Raw genomic sequence first — 22759 nt, forward strand, 5'->3', positions numbered from 1 at the left:
AAAAAAAAAAAAAAAAAAAAAGTACAAGTAAAGATCAATTATAGTGCCTTGTTTATTTTCTTCCTAAAATATCAAAGCACTTTATCAATACGGCAAATGACATGCCATTTGTTTTTTATTTGTAATTTCTGTCCCCTCATTACACACTGCAATAGTCCCTTGGTTTCTGCACATTTGCACACCAGCTTCTCAACTTCCCAATCAACCGTACATGTTCTTCCCATCCTTCCAATACTTCCAATACTCCCAATACTGCCAATATTTCTATCTCTTTGCATATGTTAGTCAAAGAAAATTTTTGTTGTTTAATAAATAACCAACCTAGATAATGCCTAATTAATTCCACAATATTTTTTAAAAGTCTTCATAGGATCAATTTTTTGAAACGCGGCAATACATTAGGTATCAGTTAAAAATCATAGAAAACAAACTGACAGAACATTTTTATCAAAATTATTATTCTTCTGTTCTTTGGAAAATGTTAAGAAAAGATAAAGCATGAATTAAATAATTAAACATACGTGTTCAGACAAACTGTTCTACCTGTGTAATTATAAGCACTTTAAATTAGAGAAAAACACAGTTAAATGAATATCTAGAGAATGTCAATGCTGGATGTAAAATATTCTCTGAACAAACATCACAATTTATATCTGTGGTTGCCCCGTTTGCTTTTACCAATCTACCAATTTCCCAACAAAGAGTCAAAAATAATCTACCAGAATTATCATTAGGTCCCTTGTGAACTTCAGAGCAAGAAAGCTAATTTGATTCATATAACGTCTTCCACGTTTATATTATCAATGCCAGAAAGTTAGCAGAATAAACGTGGCTCTACTTTGAGCTATTAACCTACTGTAACATTTAGTCACACTACTTGATTATGCAACAACAGCCAAAATAAAGCCATTGGGAATACAAATTCTGAAGCTGATGATCTAAAGCTTACTAAAACAAAGAACCCTGTTCAGTTTAAACATTAGGCAAAAAAATTCATTTTGAGTAATACAGCGGCATTTACAACCACAAACAAGTATTTTAAATGCAGTTTGAAAATATTTCCTTGCTGGACATACAACCCATCAAAGGATCATTTCTCGATTTTGAAACATTAGTTTACATTAGCATGCGTGTACTTTACCTACGGAGTCTTTGTTTTGTTTTTTCAATAGATGGTAGAAGTGCTTACCATTGACACAGCTTCTCAGGTCAGGATAAGAAGCATCAGTTGACTGGCGTGCGGCAGTGAATAACCCAGTTTGAAAAGAGCGAAGACAAACTGAAAAGAAAAACGAACATAATCTTCTTAGACACACATACTTGATCTGAATTCATGGTAGGAACTCTCCCAAGAGGTAGAATATTTATGCTCCTGTGGATTCACAAGATTCAGCCTTCAAAATGCAACACTAAACGTTTCCATCTACCTTTTTGCAAAATTAAAAATCTACAAGCAAGATGGCAACAGATACAGAATCATAAAAAACAGGTCTGTGACAGCTTCTTCTCTCTGGAGAAGAACCTTAAAGTCAGAAGTGAAAAAAACCTTGGGTTAGCACAGAAATTCATTGTCATATATGTTTTTAATTCCATAGCAGAAACAAGATGTTACTCTCAAATCTATTGACCAGAGTCTGATTTAGAAAGTATATATAATTAAGTCAATAGAATCAGTTCGTGTTTCTACTTGCTACAGGCTACTTCCAATTTTTCTAATGTTGACCTGAGATTAATACAATAATATTTGTATAATGCTTCTACATTACAAAACAGTTTTACTTCATTCCCTTCATTCTTCACTACAACCCTGTGAAATCAGATATAGCAACCTGGTAGATATTGCTAGGAAACTAAGAAATGACAGCTGGAATTGTAAAGATGAAATAGTTTGCAACTTTAAGGTAATTGGAAGTTACTTAGTGCCAAAAATATATTTCTTAACAGGCATTAAAGACACTATATGTATTACTTCATTGTTCAGACAGTCACTGACTTACTATAAAAAAAAGATGGTGTTTTACTTAGCTTTTGCTGAGTAACAAACCACCCCCAAAATTAGTAGCCTAAATAATCATTGTGCTTTTCTCATGATTTGTGAGTCAAATATTTGCAGAGTTTGGTTGGGTTGTTGGTCTCTGCTGCCAATGGAGTCAACCAGGATGGCTGTGGCAGGGGACTGCTTCCAAGATGGAGCTGATGTTCTTCGGCATCTCTCTTTCCATATGATAGATCATGCTTCAAAGTTCTCCGTGTGGGTGTTTCCCTTAGCATGCTGGTCTTACAGTGGCACTTCTTTCATGACAGCTAACTTCTAAGAGAGAGAAAGCCAGCTGCCATGGCAGTTATGGGACATTGTATCACTTCTATCATATTATATTGATCAAAGGGGTCCCAGGGTCCACCCAGATTCAAAGGGTAGGGTGTGGGTGGGGGATTTATTCTACCTCTTGATCAGGATATGGCAAAATGACACTGCAGAAGGGTGTGTGGAATGGGAGACATTTTTGAACTATCTTTGGAAAAATATAATTTATCACAGACAGATTAAAAGATTCATTTGAAGTCAGTATGTGTTTAAGTTACCTATGGCTGCTATGACAAATTACCACAAGTTTAGTAGCTTTAAATAATAAAAATGTATTGCTTTACAGTGCTGAGAGTCTAAAACCAAAGGGCTAGCAGGGATCTGTTCCTTCTGGAGACTTTAAGGAAGAATCCCTTTCCTTGCCTTTTTCAGCTTTAGAGGGCATCTGCATTCCTGGGCTCATGGCCTCATCCTTGTATGTCTATCAATTCTTGCTTTGTCATTCCACATCCTACTACTGACTCTGATCTCCTGCTATCCTGTTATGAAGACCCTTACGGTTTTATCGAGTCCTCTCAGATATCCCAGGACAATGTCTCCATGGAAAGATCTTTCTTCACATCTGCAAAGTCTCCATTTGCCATATAAGATAACAGTCACAAGTTCTGAGGATTAGGACATAGATATGTTTGGGGTGGGGAGGGCTAGGCAGGGTGGAGTAAGGAGGTCATTATTCAGCCTACCATGGTGAGTTAGAATATCTTCCCAAATAAGTCTTACCTTACACATCACGGGGGTGTTTCTGGAGCCCCTATCTTAGTCTATTTTGTGTGGCTATAACAAAATACCACAGACTGGCTAATTTATAAAAGAAATTTACTTCTCCCAGTTCTGGAGGCTGGGAATTCTGATATTAAGGTACTTCGGCATCTCATGAAGGCCCTCTTGTTACACCATCCCCCAGCAGATGGCAAGAGAGTTGAGAGGGTGAAAGAGCAAGAGGCCAAACTTGCAGCCTCCAGCCCTTTCATAATTGGTGTTAGGCCATTCATGAGGGTGCAGCCTTAATGACCTAAACACCTCCCATTAGGCTCCACCTCCCAACACTGTTCCACTGGGAATTAAGTTTCCAGCACATGCTTTTTGAGGGTCACATTCAAGCCTAGCATTTGCTCCAGCCCCCAAAATTCACGTCCTTCTCATGTGCAAAATATATTCATTCCATCTTAGTAGCCCTGGTATGGTTTGACTGTGTCCCCACCCAAAATCTCATCTTGAATTCTAATTCCCCAGTCCCCATGTATCATGGGACTCATCTTGAATTCTAATTCCCCCAGTCCCCATGTATCATGGGACAGACCAGGTAGAGGTAATTGAATCGGGGGGGGTCGATTTTCCCCATGGTGTTCTCACAAGGTCTGATGATTTTATGTGCTTGTCAGTTCCTCCTGTGTTCATTCTCCTTCCTGCTGCCTTGTGAAGAAGGTGCCTTGCTTCCTAACACGGTCTGGCTGTGTCCCCACCAAATCTCACCTTGAATTGCAATAATCCCCATGTGTCAAGGGCAGGCCCAGGTGGAGAGAACTGAATCACGGGGGCAATTTCCCCCACACTGTTCTCATGGTAGTGAGTAAGTCTCACGAGATCTGATAGTTTCACAGATGGGAGATCCCCTGCACAAGCTCTCTTGCCTGTCGCCATGTAAGATGTAACTTTGCTCCCCATTCACCTTCTGCCATGACTATGAGGTCTTTCCAGCCATGTAGAACTATGAGTCAATTAAACCTCTTTTATAGTACAAATTACCCAGTCTCAGGTATGTCTTTATTAGCAACATGAAAATTAACTAATACGCTTTCCCTTTGCCTTCCGTCACGATTCTAAGTTTCCCAAGACCTCCCCAGTCATGCTGAACTATAAGTCAATTAAACCTCTTTTCTCTATAAATTATCCAGTCTTGGGTATGTCTTTATAATAATAGTGTGAAAACAGACTAATACAAGCCCCCATGTCTTAACTCATACTAGCACCAACTCAAAAGTCCAAAGTCCAAAGTCTCATCTAAATCACATACTGGTGAGACTCAAGGCATGATTCACCCTAAGGCAATGAGCTTCCAAAATGCAGTGAGATAAGCATGATTCCATTACAAAAAGGTAAAACAGGTAAGAACAGTAACTGGTCCTAAGGAAGTCCAAAACTCATTAAGAAAAACAACATAAAATGTTAAAGCTCTAATACAGTTTTCCTTGACTCTATGTCCTGACTTCTGAGCACACAGGGGTAGGGGTTGAGACCTCAAGGCCTTGGCCAACCCATCCCTATGGTTTTGCTGGATGTAGGCCACGCTGCGGCTCTCACAAGTTGGAGTCTTGTGCCTGCAGCTTTCCCAGACAGAAGTTGCATACTGGTAGCCCTATAGTTCTGGGCTCTTGGGGCTTCCCAACTCCCATGGCTCCACTAGGCATTGCCCTGGTGGGGGTTCACTACAGTGGCTCTGCTGCTGTAACAAGTCTCTGCCTGGGCACCCCCAGACTGTCCATAATAACCTTTGACATCTAGATGGAAGCCACCATGACCCCACAGCTCTTGCATTCTGTGCACCTGCAAAATTAACACCACATGAATGCCACCAAGGCTTATGAGGTATGTACATTCCAGAGTGGTGGGTTGAGATGCACCTAGGCCCACTTGAGCCATGTTTGGGATGGCCAAGGGACACTGTGCTGAAATTCCAGCAGCAGAGTCCCCAGGTCGTGCTGAGCAGTGGTGGTCCTGCAGGTGCCCCTCTGGAAACTACATCAAGGTCCTGCTCTGGGCCAGTGATAGGAGAGGCAGCCTCAAAAATCTCTCAAATGCCTTTGAGGTCTTTCACCCATTGTTTTGAAAAACAGCACCTGGTTTATTTAAATTTCAACAGGTTTTTGGGGGAATAGGTGGTGTTTGGTTACATGTATAAGTAAGTTCTTTCACAGTGATTGCTGAGATTTTGGTTCATCCATTACCCAAGCAGTGTACACTGTACCCAACGTGTAGTCTTTTATCTTTCACCCCGCTTCCACCAGTTCTCCCGAGTCCCCAAAGTTCATTGTATCACTCTTATGCCTTTGCATCCTCATAGCTTAGCTCCCACTTATGACTGTGAACATACAATGTTTGGTTTTCCATTCCTGAGCTACTTCACTTAAAATAATGAGCTCCTGGCTCCTTTCTATTCATGGTAATCTCTTTGGCAAATGGTAACTTGGGACACACCATTGGTTTGCTCTCCTAAAGACCTTTTCACTCTTTATATGACCAGGCTGTGAATTTCCCAAATATTTTTGCCCTGATTCCCTTTTACTTATAAATCCCATCTTTAAATCATTCCTCTTTTTCTCATATATTACTAAATGCAGTTAAAAGTAGCCACAAAGGCTGGGCACAGTAGTTCACACCTGTAATCCCGGTTCTTTGGGAGGTCGAGTCACGTGGATCACTTAAGGTAAGGAGTTTGAGGCCGCCTGGCAAACATGAAAAAATGCTGTCCCTACTAAAAATACAAAAATTAGCCAGGTGTGGTGGCACACACCTGTAATCCTAGCTACTTGGGAGGCTGAGGTACAAGAACTGCTTGAACTTGGGAGGCAGAGGCTGCAGTGAGCCAAGATCACACCACTGCACTCCAGCCTGGGTGACAAAGCACGACTCTGTCTCTAAATAAATAAATAGATAAATAAATAAATGTAGCCACATAGTTCCTTCAATATTTTGCTTAGAAATCTCTGCTATCCTAGTACATATCTCTTAAATTCAGCTTCCCTAAAGCCCTCGGGCATGGAGATAATTCAGCCAATTTCTTTGCCACCTTGTAACAATGTTGGTCTTTATTCTAGTTTCCAGTGCTTTGTTTCTCACTTCCATCTAGGATCTCATTAGAATGGCCTTTAGCATTCATATTTCTACCAACAATCTAATCATGACACTTAAGTAATCTCTAAGAAGTTACATTCTTTTCCTACGTGTCTTCTCTTTTTTTGACTCTTCACCAGAATCATCCTCAATGTTCCATTCACAGCTATCTAGGCTTTTCCTAGCCTGCTCCTCCAGATTCTTCCAGCCTTTAGCCATTACCCAGTTCAAAACTGCTTCCACATTTTCAGGTATTTGTTACAGAAACAAGCCAATGTCTGGCACCAATGTTTCGTCTTAGCCCTTTTTGTGTTGCTATAACAGAATACCACAGACTCAGTAATTTATAAAGAAAAAAATTATTTTTTTACAGTTCTGGAGGCTGAGAAGTCCAATATGAGAAGGTGCTAATCATCTAGCAAGGGCCTTCTTACTGCAGCATTCTATGATGGAAGGTAGTAATGCAAAAGGGTACAAGAGATAGAGAGGGGAAGGGAGCCAAACTCAGCCCCAGTAAAACCCAAGCAGTTTTAGGTCTCAAGTAGTCTTATCTTTGGTTCAGTTGTCCTTCCTCTTATATCATCTACTCTCAGACTTCATTTATTCTAGTGTGAATACTTCATTAGAATCATCACTTTTGAGAAAGCTTCATTTCGCATCTCTGGCAAATTTTACAGTGAATAACAGCCAAAATTTGAAAGCCCTGAGGCTGGAAACCCAAGTGAAATGTTTCATATGGATTTAGAACCCGAGGCCAGACTACGTTAGCTTAAACACATAAGGCACATTATATAAAAGCCTACATTAATATTCACGATAATACTGTCATGGAAAAGTGCATTCAGAATGACAGTGTGGAGAGCCAGTTGCTTTGCCACTCCAAAGCCGTGCAATACAGAACCCTCATATTCCCACTTATCTTTTTTACCACACAACAGGAATAGGAAAAATTGAGGAGGGTAAACAGGAAGGCGAAAGCTGGAGGGAGATTTTCTCTGCTTCTGTAAACTGACGCAGAAGCTCCCACAAGAAAAGGGATTAAAAACAGAAATTAGGACCATAGGAGAGAAAGGCTAAGCAACAGACCCTTTCAAGAGAGGTTCTGGTGGTCAAGGCATAACCTCTTAGGAAAAGATCTTGCTACATGTACCTTTACTTATATTTTTCACCATTAGTTTTATTAACAATCAAACTGGTTTCCTTTTGCCACTTTCTATAGGCACCACTATCCTAGCTATCTTGATTTGTCAATTCTAAAAAATAGTTCGAACAGTCACTGACTCCTAGACAAAGGAATTATAATGGATCATGAGTCAGATAAATTTTTTATTTCTCCAAGAAACTACTTTATACCCCTGTCTTTAAGTCACAGAAAAGACATCACATAAAAGGCTGAATGTTTGCTTGTTTTGACTGGAGGAGTACAAGGCTGAGTTATTCATACCCCATCCCTTTGACTGCATTATGATCGCTCATCTTTGAAAAGCCCATCACTTGCTTTCAAAATATACATATATATTTCTTTCTATCTCCATTTCCTCCGTTTCCACTTTCATTCATCCTTTAGGCAGTCATTCTAATGAGTTGTGTGGTTTTGGGTTTTTTTGTTTGTTTGTTTGTTTTGTTTTGTTTTGTTTTTTCTTTGAGACAGAGTCTCTGTCGCCCAGGCTGGAGTGCAGTGGCACGACCTTGGCTCACTGAAGCCTCCACCTTCTGGGTTCAAGCGATTCTCATCCCTCAGCCTCCCCAGTAGCTGGGATTACAGGCCTCACCACCACTCCTTCATTACTGGCTAATCTTTATATTTTGACTAGAAATGGAGTTTCACCATGCTAGTCAGGCTGGTCTCGAACTCCTAACTTCAAGTGATCTGCCCTCCTCAGCCTCCCAAAGTGCTAGAATTACAGGCATGAGACACCATGCCCAGTGGTTATGTGTATTTTTAAAATTTGTAAGTGTTCTTGAAAATATATATTTACAATTTCATGTCCATGTTTTTATTCATGTGTGTAAATGGTTTTGTATAATATATCACATCCTCTAGCATTTCTCACTCAGCACTTGATTTTTATGATCAATCTATGCTGCTACACATAATTCATTGTTACTAACCACTAAGCATTACATCACAGTATGCAACCACCACTTTAGAATTCTGTCTACCCATGATAGATATTCAAATTACCTCCAATTTTCTACCTCTACAAGAAAGTGGAAAGTACATCCTCATGCATGTCTCCTTAGTACCTGCATAACAATTTCTTTGGAATAGATATCCAGGGGTGGAATTGTGTGATCATTAAATAGGATTGTACTTAATGGCTTGGCAGAGGTGCATTCCCACCAGTAGGATACAAGGATTTCTATATCCTTGCTTTCTAATTTTTGGCAGACTAATAAGTAATAAAGTAATATCACATTGCTTTTCTGATTTCTAAGGATATGGAGCATATTTTCATGTCATTTTCCAAATCTGAAAGTTTTCTTCTTTGAAAATTTTCCCTATTTTTTTTTATCATTTTTCTATTGATCTTTGTTTTTCCTGCAGATTTGAAAAAATTTAAACATTTATAAATATCATCTCTTGATATTTACATTTTTGATATTTATTTGACAGAGACAGAACTGTCATTTGTCTCTTAATCTTACTATTCATGTCTCTCTTGTAAGATAAATTCTTAATTTTGTTATAATCAAATTTATTATTTCACCTTAGAGTTTGTGAATTTAAAATTTTCCCCCAGGCCATCAGTCACAAAGATATTCTCCCATATTGTTTCTTTAATTTCATAGTTTTATTTTAACATTTTTGTCTTTATTCTACCTAGAATTCACCTTTACATTTGGTGGTAATTAGAAACCCACATTTATTTGTCTGCCAATAGCTGGCCACTCTTCTCAGTGCCATCTTTAAATAATCCAGTGACTTACAGTATCATCTTCATCAAATATTAGGTTGTCATAGATACATGAGTCTTTCTCTGAACTTTCTGTTCAGTTTCATTAGTCTACATGTTCTGAAAATACCATCTAGTTTTATTTCTATACCTTTGTATTATTAATATTTGATAAAGTATTTCTCTTTTTTGTATTTTAGACATGTGCGGACTTTCATTCGCTCTCTTAAATTTTAAAACGAGTGTATCAAGTTTCTTAAAAATATTTTTTTAAACAAGATTGCTCTGAACATATAAATTTGAGGATGGCCGCACACAGTAGCTCACACCTATAATCCTAGCACTTTGGGAAGCCCTGACAGCAGGATTGCTTGAGCCCAGGAGTTTGAGACCAGCGTGGACAACATAGAGAGACCCCATTTCTAAAAACATAAAATATAATAAGAGAAAGTAAAATAAATTTGAGAACTGATCACTTTATAGCATCACTCAGTTCAAGATCATGAAGTATCTTTCAATGGTTTTAATTCATTTTCTATGTCTTCAATTTGAGTATTAAAATTTTCTCCATACGGCTTTTATGTGTTCTTAAGATATTTCTAGACATTTTTATGGGATTTGCTGCTATTGTGAATAGTATCATCTTTTTAATTTCTACTAGACTATTGCTTGTGTTAATAACTACTATGAATTTGTATAGGAGAGTCATAGAATTATCTAAATCTCTTATGTGTTCTTACATTTTGTCTGTGGATTCTATTTCTTTCCAGTATTATATCAATTAAAAACAATGACAGGACTATATTATAGCTTATGATCTATAAAATCCCTATTTTTCTTTCCTTATTGCATTGAATGTAACCTCCAGTACTTTTCTTTCTGTTCTCAACCTCAAAGAAACTATAACTAAATTTTATCCATTAGGTGTAATGTTTACTGTAGATTTTGTTCACTTCCTTTCTTTTTCTTTTCTCTCTGTTTCTCTTTTCATCCCTCCCTCCTTCCTTTCTCATGCCAATTTGCCCAAAACAATCCTATTTTATTCTTTTTACAGCTGACATTGACCTTGTGCAGTATTAATCCTGAACTGAAATGTGAAAATTTGGAAGATAAATTAGGTGCTTATTCTATATTTAACCTTTACCAACCTCAGAACCTTTTCTTATATTCTTAGTTTGACAAAAGCTTTTATCATAACTAAGTAGTGATCTCTATCAACTGCTTTTTCTGTATGAACTGAGGTAATACTACACTTTTAGGGGTGGGGTCTTACTATGTTACCCAGGCTAATGTCAAACTCCTGGCCTCAAGCGATCCTTCCACTTCAGCCTCTTGAGTGGCTGGGATTACAGGCATAAGCCACTGCACCCAGCTGATTTTCTGATGTTAAATCATCTTTAAATTTCTGGAATAATTTTACTTGATCATGATATTATTTTTAACACACTTAAGATCGGACTGAATATCATTTTATTTAGAATTAATTCAGAAAGCAAAAGGAATTCTATTTTTCTTTTCTTTTATTCCCTCACTTAAATTTTAAAATGAGTTTACTATATGTCTTTATTTGGTTTTGGAGTCAAGATTACACAAGCCTCTTAGAATAAGCTCATTTTTTAAGGACAATATCTTAATAAGGGAAACATTAACAATTTCCTAAAATTTGTAAGAGTTCATTTGTAAAACCATCTGGATCTGGGTTTTGGGAGAAATAGGAAGAAGAGGGCTTTGGCTGCGGTTTCAACTTGTTTAATACTTGTTTGTATAACTAAGTTCTCCATTGCTTCCTGTGAAATTACAGAAATTTTATGTTTTTCTAGGAACACATCCATTTTATTTAGGTTCCCAAATGTATTTGATGTAGCTGTTTGTAATATTTTATGATACTGTTTTTAACCTGTGTTGACTTTAGAGTATTTTCCTTTTCCATCTTGTACTCTATGTATTGGCATTTCCTCGTTCTCTGTTTTGTTTTTCCTTAATTATTCTTGCCAGATGTCAGTCTCACTCGCTAACCTTTCTGAAGAATGAGAATCTGCTTTTGTTAATGCTCACTTTTGTTTTTCTGTTCCACTTATTTCTATCTCTGCTTTTGTTATTTTAAAACTTCTTGCTACTCGGGGTTTGCTCTCTTGTACATTTTGTGTTTGTTTTCTCAATTGGAAAGCTCAGGTCATGTTTTCAATGGTCAAATCTGTTCTGTCACTACTGCCTTGTCAGTTAGAACCCAACCCCCCCACCACACACACCAGCAGGTCAGGCCAGCTTTTCGTCTACCCAGACATTTCTTACACTCCTTGTTGTTGTCATTTTATTTTGTTATTATTCGTGCTTGGAATCTTATTGTTTCTTTAGAGAAGATTTGAAGGGAGGGAGTCAGCATTCTGAGGCAGGAATTAGACTCCTGCCTGGAGTGGCAGACTGGCAGGAATTAGAAATTAAAAATAATTTGTTTTTCATTTTTCAGGGTTTTTTTCTTATTTTATTTTTTGCCAGCTTATACCAAAAAATGATTTCTAATGTTTATATTTAGGCTCAGAGTTTACCATTCTTCCCAGGAAATTTCTTTCTCTTTAATAGAAACACCCACTCTGTCAGGTGATACGAGGCCTAAGGAAATACGAGGTAGTGATTTATTCTACTTCTTACAAAAGAGAAGAACACAATTTAAAAACTATAACGGAACCCAGAGTACTTATTTCCAAATCACATGTTTTCAAGATAGCACAGGGAATATGTAGACTAATTGAAGTGCTTTATTAGCCCCTGAAAACTACGTCTAAATATTGCCCCAAATATATGGGTTATGGTTCTTTAATTTCTTTGGTGACCTTATCTCACTACAGGGGACTTCCTATATGAGCTGTTGTAGTTAGTAAAACTACTGTTAGATTTACCAGGGAAAGGATTGTTTTGTTTTGCTTTTCAAATTAGAGCCACTGGCCTATAGAATATACACATCAAATAACAAAAAAAGTGTAACTGAGGCAGGACATTTTTAAAAATTGTTTTTAACAGTGGAATTCACCACACATGCCTTTATACAAATAAAGACCAAAATATGAAATTTAAATCAAAAAACAAATCATAATAAAAAGTATATTTTTGTTTCACATGATGGGGTGATTAAACAAGAATACATTTGAAGAAATTTTGACACAGTAAGTTATTTATGTACCTTGACTTATTTGGTGATTTAAAAGCTCTGAAGTTAGAAAATATAGTTACAGGGCACACTTAAAACTACAGAACCTGAAAAGCTAACCAACTTGTTTCACCTGACACAGCTAAAATTTTTAGGTCTGAGGCTGGAGCCCGCATCTTGTGTTTTTGTTTTAGTTTGTTTTGTTTTATACTTTGTGTTTTTTTACCGTGTTGCCAAATGAAATAGGCAAAGAGAAGAAAGAGTTGGGTGGGACCAGAAAAGTGGAAGAGAGATACAAGGAGAAAAGAAAAATATTTTATCTAAGGAACTTCTCCAGAACACATAATGCTGTATTAACCTGGTATTTATCTTTATCCAAATGTACTCTGATCAAAGAAATGTATCCTCTACAGTAGTGTGCCTGCAAAAACACAGTCTCATGACATGGACCTAAAAAGCAAGAGTTAACACTGTATTTTTTAATGCACATGTAATATTTAACAGTCAAACATTGTCTTTTTATTATAAAATATTTACATTTCTATCTAAAATTAAAAAGCTGAAATAGTCTAGATATACTATCTTTTCTACACTTTAATAGTACAAATTCTTGCTTTTTGTTTTGAAAAGTGAGGAGTAACATGTAACCTTACAAAAGAAAACATCTTTTTCATGGATGTATATCTATATCCCACTGCCCTTTTAAACTACAGCAGCTAAGGCTGGGCAGGGTGGGTCATGCCTGTAACCCTAACACTTTGGAGGCTGAGGAGGGTGGACGCTTGAGGTCCGGAGTTCAAGACTACCCTGGCCAACATGGCGAAACCCTGTCTCTACTAAAAATACAAAAATTAGCTAGGTGTGGTGGCACATGCCTGTAATTCCAGTTATTCACGAGGCTGAGGCATGAGATTCACTTGAACCCAGGGAAGTAGAAGTTACAGTGAGCCAAGAGCAGGCCACTGCACTCCAGCCTGGGTGACACAGCAAGGCCCTGTCTCAAAAAACAAAATAAAAAAAGTTAGCCCATGAAAACGCATATGCTCATAGACTATGTCTAACACCTCAATATAACTGAGCATCAGCCCAAGAGCTTCATGAGAAAGACATGAGAAAGAAAAACACTAAAATTTAAAATGCCACATGGTAATTAAAGAACTGTTCCAAATTTCTCAACATGTCTTAAATATAAAGACAGCAAAATTGCATATAAAATGAAACCTCACTCCCAAGGATAATGAAATTACATTGGATGGAATAGATGGGTAGAGAGTTAGACAGGAATATATCTAAGTTCCCTTCCATTTCTAAGATGATATAATTGAGATGTTTTGAACTTACCTAAGTATTTTGGATAAAAATAGTCCTAGAAAGAAGAAAAAAAAAACATATATCTTAGCAAACCTAAATTTCATTATAGAGTTAAAACTTAATTTTATAATGTGTTTTTATATCAAAGATGCAAATAAATTACATATAATCATCATTTTCACATTATAACTTTTTATATAGTAAGATATACTAAGAGAAAACAATAAAGGTAAACCAATAAGACACTTAGGCTTAAAGAAATACTGATCAATTAATCATGTTTCAAAAGCTTCTAATCTGAAAACAAGCTCAATTTAAGATGGTAAATATAATCATGCATGCCCTTTTTTTGTACATCTTTTAATTTTTCCGTAATGATTAGATAACCATTTGACACATTTTATGTCATAATGATGACCCACACAGATTCAATGCTAGAGTGCAGTGGCATGACCATGACTCAATGCAGCCTCAACCTCCTGGGCTCAAGTAATCCTCCCATCTCAGTCCCCCAAGTAGCTGAAACTACGGGTACATGTCAGCATGCACAGCTGATTTTTTGTTGTTGCAAATTATTTTTTTGTAGAGATGGGGTCTCACTATGCTGCCTAGGCCTCAAACTGCTGGACTCAAGCGATCCTCCTGCCTTGGCCTCCCAAAGTGCTGGGATTAGAGGTGTGAGCCAAGGTGCCCAGCTAACAGTGACATACTTTGAAGTGAATTAAAGTAGACATTTATCTTGAACATCTTATGTACATATAATACCTTACTTATAAATTGGTTGTGTACCAAAAGTTTGTCTGTAAATCAGTCATTTGGAGTAAAGAATGACTGATTTTTTCTCTCAAAGGGAGAAAAATGTTAAAAATTTCTGATAGTAAAGTTCTCAGGTTGGTCAACGAAAGCATTCTTAAGCCATGATATATCTAATGTGTACCATTAACGGTACAAGAATACCTCATGAGAAACCAAAATTTCTACACAAAGACATAGTCAATGTTACCACTTAGTAAGTACAGAACATAAGCTCATCCAGAACTGAGTCAAAGGCCTCATTCTTTCCTCCTCTCACATATAAACCTACACAATAGATAATGGGATTCAAAGGTGATGTTGCGACCGTCAAAGCAATATATTAGAGATGTTGAGGCATAAGTGGTACTGAGAAGACTGGAAATGTGGACTGCAGTATTAGAGATGTGGACACCTGTAATCACGAGAATCATGATACAGTAACAAATGTTTGGTGGGGATGTGGCAGGGGGGTCACTGTGGTCACACGTGTAATCCTAGCACTTTGGGAGACTAAGGTGGGCAGATTGCTTGAGCCCAGCCTGGGCAACATGGCAAAATCCCCTTTCTACAAAGAATGCCAGAATGAGTCAGCTGTGGGGCTACAAACCTGTAGTCTCAGCAACATAGGAGGCTAAGAGAGGAGGATTGCCTGAGCCGGGGGGTCAGGGCCACAGTGAACCATGATCATGCCACTGCACTCTAGCCTGGGCTACAGAGCAAGACTCTGTCTTTAAAAAAAAAAAAAAAAGCAACTTTTTTTTTCATTTCTCCCCTTTATGTCTTGCTCTTTCTGTCACTTTTTTCTCTTCTGTCAATGAGACCAATGTTAGAATTAGTGGAAGAGAGGACGCGCATAAAGGAGTTTTCCTTACTCACTATCTTTCCTTCTCTGTGTTAAGGTCTTCTGCCTCTCTGGGCTTTTGCTGCTTAGAGGCTAAGCTGATAGAATGTATCTACAATATTAGAAATACATATTCAATATTAATGAGTGATGTACTAATATGGTATCCTGGGCAGACAGGCATGCCTTACAATATTCCAGAATAACAAAAGAAAAATTAGAAGAGATGGAGTAAAAAAAGGTAAAATAAGAATGACAGAGTGTTGATCATTATTAAAGGGTGGGGGAGTTTGTATACTGAAATTTATTACACTGTTCTCTCTACTTTGAGATCTATTTAAAATCTATTTAAAATTTCAATATTAGATGATACCTACAATTCTGACTTAAAATCTTTCATGTAAAGTAACAGTAGGCCGGGTGCAGTGGCTTATGCCTGTAATCTTGGCACTCTGGGAGGCCGAGGCAGGTGGATTGCTTAAGCCCAGGAGTTTCAGACTTGCCTGGCCAACATGGCAAAACCCTGTCTCTACTAAAAACACAAAACTTAGCCAGGCATGGTGGCACATGCCTCTAATCCCACCTACTCAGGTGGCTGAGGCACGAGAATCTCTTGAACCCGGGAGGCTGAGGCTGCAGTGAGCAGAGACTGCACCACTGCACTCTAGCCTGGGCAACAGAAAGAGACTTTGTTTCAAAAAATTAAAATTAAAATAAAAAAAAATGCCAATGGAGAAATTTAATGAAGCATTGTGATAATTCAAACTAGCACACACACACACACACACACACACACACACACACACATGTTAATACTTCAGACATCCTCTCCCCTCCCTCTAACACTATCAAATTCTGGTTAGAAGAAAATATTTGCAAACCATAAGGTCAATACTATTTGCTGCTAATGAAGTGTAACTGAACTCTAGTTTAGTCAGAACAAGCTATTATTGATGACCAACCCCATTTTCCTTACAAACCCATTTTCCTTTGAAGGTACTTCCTCTCCCCTCCCCCTAACACTATCAAATTCTGGTTAGAAGAAAATATTTACAAACCATGAGGTCAATACTATTTGTTGATAATGAGGTGTAACTGAACTGTAGTTTAGTCAGAACCGTCTGCCTAACAAGTCCATTTTCCTTTGGAGGTACTTCCTCCTGAAATGGAAGTGGTTATGTGTGGAAGATGATACACAAAATTATTGACTTTAAGATGGAACAGAAGGGAGTACAGGCTGCAAATGTTCAGTCTGTAGTTGCATGTCTAGATGTGTGAACTTGATAGTTTCCATAAATGCTTACCGTTTCAGGGTCATTTTCAAAGACCTCCCTGGCTTCTTCTTTATTGCACAGTTCTTCAATGCATTCTCTTTCAAGATTACCCTGTTTGGTTTCTTCAAGCATAGCATTTGCACGACGCTTCCTAACCAGGACTTGTGAAGCCTGTTGCTTTGACAAAACTGAAGGAAAAAATAAGTTTATATGAATTAATCATTTTTCCATCTAAAATATATTGTTTGATTAAACAATAAGCGTTAAATTCATTTTCTGCCTGTGAATTCTATGACATTTAAAATCAGTATGATCGAACTAAGAAAGAAATGCAGATACAGAAGCACGTTAGTTAACAATTCGGAGAGCAGGTTTGGTGTGCAGCTGCAGCCCTTGTATGATGGTCTACACAAATTATTCAGGTTTATACTTGAGGTTAAACACACCAGGTAATATTCAATATTTCCTTCATTAGGACTCCATCAGAGAAAACATGCTGAGGTCAGGTGTGGTGGCTCACCTTCGTAATCCCAGTACTTTGGGAGGCTGAGGCGGGAGGACCACCTGAACCCAGGAGTTCAAACCCATCCTGGGCAAAAGAGCGAGACCCCATTTCTACAAAAAACAAACAAATATATATATATATACACACATATAGTTGAGAAGGAGTCTCGTTCTGTCGCCCCGGCTGGAGTGCAGTGGCACGATCTCGGCTCACTGTAACCTCTGTCTCCCAGATTCAAGTGATTCTCCTGCCTCAGCCTCCTGAGTAGCTGGGATTACCGGAGTGTACCACCACATAAAAAATATTAATTGGGCATGGTGGCGTGCACTTGTAGTCCTTGCTACCTGGGAGGCTAAGGAGGGAGTGCCACTTGAGCTCAGGAGTTCAAGGTTATAGTGAGCTATGATCATACCACTTCACTCCAGCCAATAAGACCCTCACTCTAAAAAAAAAAAAAAATCTGAAAAAAACATGATGAAATGCCTATGTCAAAAGCCATAGTCTTAGCCAGGCCTGGTGGCACATGCCTGTAATCCCAGCTTTTTGGGAAACTGAGGCACGAGAATCATTTGAACCAGAGAGCCAGAGGTTGCAGTGAGCTCAGATTGCGCCACTGCACTCCAGCCTGGGCAATAGAGCGAGACTCTGTCTCAAAAAAGAAAAAAAAGAAAAAGAAAAAGAAAAAAAAAGCCATATGATCTTTAAAGCAAGAGTAATAAACTTTCTCAATTTTAATGAAAAACCTTTGTGATCTCTGTGGAGATTGTTGTTGAACAGCAACAATAAAAATAACATAACAAAGTTCAATATCAAGCAACAGACTGAAGGAAAATACCTACAGCATATAGAAAAGAAAAAATAGCATCCAGATAAGCTGACCGATACAGAAATGCATGTATGGTTGTATTTCTAAAATATAAACAAACTATAAAGAAAACAATATAAACAATCATATAAACCATCACTACAAAGAAAAAATGGGCAATAAACATTATAAAGTGTTCAAATCAAACTTTTTAAAAATCGGATTTTTGCATATTAGACTGACAAAACTTCAAAAGAATGATAATATCAATTATTGGTGAGAGTAAGGGAAAACATGTATTCTTGTACACTGGTAGTAGAGCATAAACTGGCAGGTTTTATTTGAAGGTATTTTGCTAAAATTTAAAGCACATATACTCTTCATCTCAACAACTCTGCTTCTAAGTATGTCCTACATATATGCCCATGTGCTGGAAAAAATAGAATCATTTATTGAAAGACTGTTTGTGAGATAAAAAAATTAAAAATGACTTAAATATCTATCTAGAGGAGCACAGGATCAGGCACAGTGGCTCATGCCTGTAATCCTAGCACTTTGGGAGGCCAAGGCAGGAGGATCACTTGAGCCAAGGAGTTCAAGACCAGCCTGGACAACAGAGACCCTATATCTCCAAAAAATTTTAACAATTGTCCAGGTGTAGTGGTGCATGCCTGTAGTCCCAGCTAGTCAGGAGGCTGAGGCAGGAGGATCACTTGAGCCTGCGGGGGATCAAGGCTACAGTCAGCTATGATCACAGCACTGCACTCCAGTGTGGGTGACAGAGCAAGACCCTGACTTAAAAAAAAAAAAAAAAAAAAGAGGGGAATGGAAATAAAAGCTATAATAAACCTGTACTGTGGAATAATATGCAGTTGCTAAAAGGAAGATACTCTTGTACTGAAGATCTCAAAGTACAGTAAGTTAAAATGCAAGTTGTAAAATGCCACACTCATAGCATAATTCTCTATAAATCAGCTAAAGTAGTAGATATGTAAATATCATGTGGAAAAATACACAGAAAGGAGTTTGGAAAGACTAACTGCTAATACAACAATTATATCTGGAGAAAAGTATGGAGAGTGTAGAGTTTTGGTTTATTATTTTAGTATGTTAATATAGCTTTTTAATGAAAAATGTAAAAAACATAAATAAAATCTACAAATAACTTTTTTCCTGATTTTAACCACAAATGATTCTTTCACTAAGAAGATAAACAAGTAATATAAATGTCTGAATTTCTTTTCTTTTTCTTGTCTCTTATTACCTGGTAAACAATAAGCAATAAATACTCAAAAGTTGAATAGTAGAAGAAAAAAAAACCAAAAAGACTAATCAACAGTCACTCACCATATTTGTTAAGTAACTAAAAAATCTTTCAAGAGTGAAGTAATATTACTTTATTTCTCTGACTTGCCAAAGCAGAAGTTTAAATGTAATGAATAAATGAATAAATGGTTTGGGTTTGATTTATAACCCTATCTCTTGCCATGTTTATCATGCTCATTAAAATAGAGATTAAGTCAAGGCAGTGTGTATATAAAAGATGGTACTCTATGATCATGCTATCTGCCAAGTGCGTTACTGACTGATCAATGACAGTCCTGTCAACAATGAAAGAGCCTGGCATGGGCAATTATCTCATTTATTTGAAGTAGTTTTACACATGCTAGTTTGTAATAAATACAGCAAAAAAAAAAAAAATTGGACTTTTTGAACTTCACAGCAAATATGTGATTCAGGGGAAAACAATAACACTTTAATGAAAGCGTGAATACACTGATACAATTTTAAAAATCAAGGTTAAAAGCACTTAGGAAATAAAGCGCCACAAATATTCACTTCTTGGCATTTTTTCCTTACACAATTATTAACTTCTGGAATTAGGAGTTTGATAGTGACTTTTAAGAACATCTCTTTCCCCATATGGGCCCCCACTAAACGGTACAAACCAGGTAAAATAATACATACTGTATCCATGCTTGTGAAAGCAAAGGTCTAAATCACCTAGAATAGCCAAGGTTTTCGAGTTCTTAGCAATGTCCACTTAAGTTTAGAAAAGTAAACATAACAACTTTTATTATTTAAGAGATGACAAAACTCAGGTAAAAAGCATGCAACATATTTTTCCATAACTGTAAAGTGAATAAACAACAAAACTACAGGTGGATCATAGGCATCCCAAATCTCAGACCTGCAATCCATTGTTTGTTGTCTGCTGCTTTTCAAAAATCAGGAAGTTTTATTGTCTCTATTGTTGAGAGGAATATTAAAAAGCAAAAACTGTTACGCTTCTGTCCTACAGAAAATTAAGCTAACAACAAAAAAAATTTTGTCTAAATATATTTGCACCAAATTTGGATTTCATCTAGTTCAGCCCAACGATGCTTTAAGTTGGTATGATACATAACAATGTTCAAAGCATGAATTAATTATTTCATTTGATTTTCACATAATGAAATAAACTATAAGACAAAATTATCATCCCTATTTTCCTACTGAAGAAATTGAAGCTGAAAAAGGTGACATCATTTGCTGTAAGCTATGCTAACGGAATTCAAATATACCCATCCCCTTAGCCTAGTGCTCTTTTCTTCTGTGTATTCTGCTACTCAAATGTCCACGATGTACCTGATTTAATTTTTTTATTTACATATTTTTATTTGGAAATGTGTTTATCAGTACAGTGAAACTAAATTATAGAGACACTGATGTCATTAAATATAATTACTTTATAATAAAAGACATGGTAATATATGATATAAGATTTTAGAACTTCAGTGGAATGGGCAGCTTCACGTTGATGCCATTTCAACAGTGAATTATTTCAGTCTACCTACTTTCCGAGAATGTCACCATCTTTAAATAAGAAAATAATCTTTGGGGTCTAGAATTACTTTGGCGCCTCCATATTCTGAGGGAAGTACTTTATCTCCAGCTTTCACACTGACTGCTTGAATTCCTTTCCTTTAGGGCCCAATCCAACAGCTACTACTGTTGTTTACAATATTTTTTCTGAGAAGTTTCTGGAAGCATAATACCTTCTTTGGTTACAGTTTTGGCTGCACTACTTTCAACCAAACAATACTTGGTCAAAGAGCAGAAGAAACTTTCTACATGTTTGTTCTCCATGACTCCTGCTGCCACAGCTCATACTCTACTCTTGCACAACTGCCATGAGCTGATTTTAATTTTTGTAAAAGAAATTATGTGGTTGTGCGGTGGATAAGGTTGCTATCTTAAATAATTAGTTGTCCTTTACAAAATAAGCCCATTCATCTAAGAGAATGGCTTTTGAAGCAGTCTACTGCTTCTTACCAGAAAGATACAGGCATGACATCATGAACCCAAATTAAAACTACAGGACTGTGGAATGACACAAGCATGGGGTCTGAAGTGCTTTCACCAGTTGGCTCAAAGTCCTTCTGCCCAAAAATATTCACCTTGCTGATATGCAGGAATATCTAAGAAGTTTTGTAATTTGCCATAATAACCATGACATATAAGTACATAAATGCTGTTTTACATTATCTCCTTTAATCTGAATCATAACTGTTCTAAGTAGATTAAAATTTTCCATTTTATACATGAATAAGCTAAAACTTAGAGTTGAGTTAATTTTACCAAGTTACCACAGCTGAGAACACAGACAACCAGCATCCCAAACCTGTCCTCTTTTTGTATTAGCACACTGTCCCTTACTCATTTGTTTCACTTCTTTGTATTAAGAAGTATCTCAAGAAAGTGCTTGTTAAAATCCAACTATGTTGCTTGAAAAGTGTTACATTCGGATTCAAAATTTTAGGTTAAAATGTGGAGTTGGTGAGTCTTTCAAGATAAGAAGTACAACTGAGTCAACTTGATTTTTTTAACTTACCTGAGTCACTCCTTCTTCAAAATAATGACCAAAGCAGATGGAACAATTATGACAATAATAAAACCATTGTGCAAACATGAACTGGAATTCTCTTCGAAACTGTATTCACAGCCTTCATATGTTCTCTTCATGTGAGGGGTAAATCTTTGTTTTTTGAGAGTAAATTTGATTGACTTACCTCCAAAAAAGTAATTTATTGTTATTGATTTCATAAGAGCCCCTGTAATGATAGTGATGCCAGCACTGCCTCTGCTAATGCCACCCTCTGTTCAAGGAGGGCAGGACCAAAGATCTGCATTGTCCAACACTGACCAGTAGGGTAAGGATGAGGTGGCAGATGGAGGAGGGTCCAGACCTTAGGATAGCTTATCCTCTGAAGCTCTTCCATTTTGCTCCCTTGTTTTTTTGCAAAGATGGTTCTCACATTCTTCCCTCCAAAAGCTCATCTCTCTTTTAGTTCTACTTTCCATCTCTCTTTTCCTTAGGCTCTTCTTATTTGGCATCTCAGAAATGAAAAATTGCCCTTGAAAGAATGTTTCTGAGAAGAGAGTCTTTGGCTAGCATTTGGGTTGGCTGAGTATTTTTATCTTTGTTTGGGCTTCAGTGTTGGATGAGGTGAAGGAAAATGGCTTTCACTTTACAAATACAGAGAACCACCAGATAATACTTTGAGATATAACTGTGCTTCATGCACCTCAATTGTTGAAACAGTATATTTTATTTAAACCAAGACTGGGGCTGGGTACTGTGGCTCACACATGTAATCCCAACACATTGGGAGGCTGAGGCGGGAGGATCCCTTCAGCCCAGGAGTTTGAAACCAGCCTGGGCATCATAGGGAGACACCATCTCCACAAAAAAATTAAAAAGTAGTTGGGCATGGGCCAGGCACGGTGGCTCACACCTGTAATCCTAGCACTTCGGGAGGCTGAGACAGGCAGATCACAAGGTCAGGAGATTGAGACCATCCTGGCTAACACAGTGAAACTCCGTCTCTACTAAAAATACAAAAACTTAGCCGGGCATGGTGGCAGGTGCCTGTAGTCCCAGCTACTCAGGAGGCTGAGGCAGGAGAATCACTTGAATCCGGGAAGCAGAGGTTGCAGTGAGCCAAGA

The 22759-nt window shown here is 37.4% G+C and overlaps 1 protein-coding gene across 2 annotated transcripts in view; it reads right to left on the reverse strand.

Moving 5' to 3' along the window:
• The window catches only part of PROS1 (protein S (alpha)), a 101360-nt gene that overhangs the window by 40133 nt on the left and 38468 nt on the right, over nt 1-22759 (reverse strand). For both annotated transcript variants that reach the window (XM_011927602.1, XM_011927604.1), the window contains exons 2-4: nt 16490-16647; nt 13580-13604; nt 1190-1279 (exon numbers count right to left, since the gene is read on the reverse strand). In XM_011927602.1, the coding sequence (XP_011782992.1) occupies nt 1190-1279; nt 13580-13604; nt 16490-16647 (273 nt within the window). The remainder of the gene's footprint in view (nt 1-1189; nt 1280-13579; nt 13605-16489; nt 16648-22759) is intronic.

Source organism: Colobus angolensis, unplaced genomic scaffold (genome assembly GCF_000951035.1).
Source record: "Colobus angolensis palliatus isolate OR3802 unplaced genomic scaffold, Cang.pa_1.0 Scaffold73, whole genome shotgun sequence".
NCBI lineage: Eukaryota > Metazoa > Chordata > Mammalia > Primates > Cercopithecidae > Colobus > Colobus angolensis.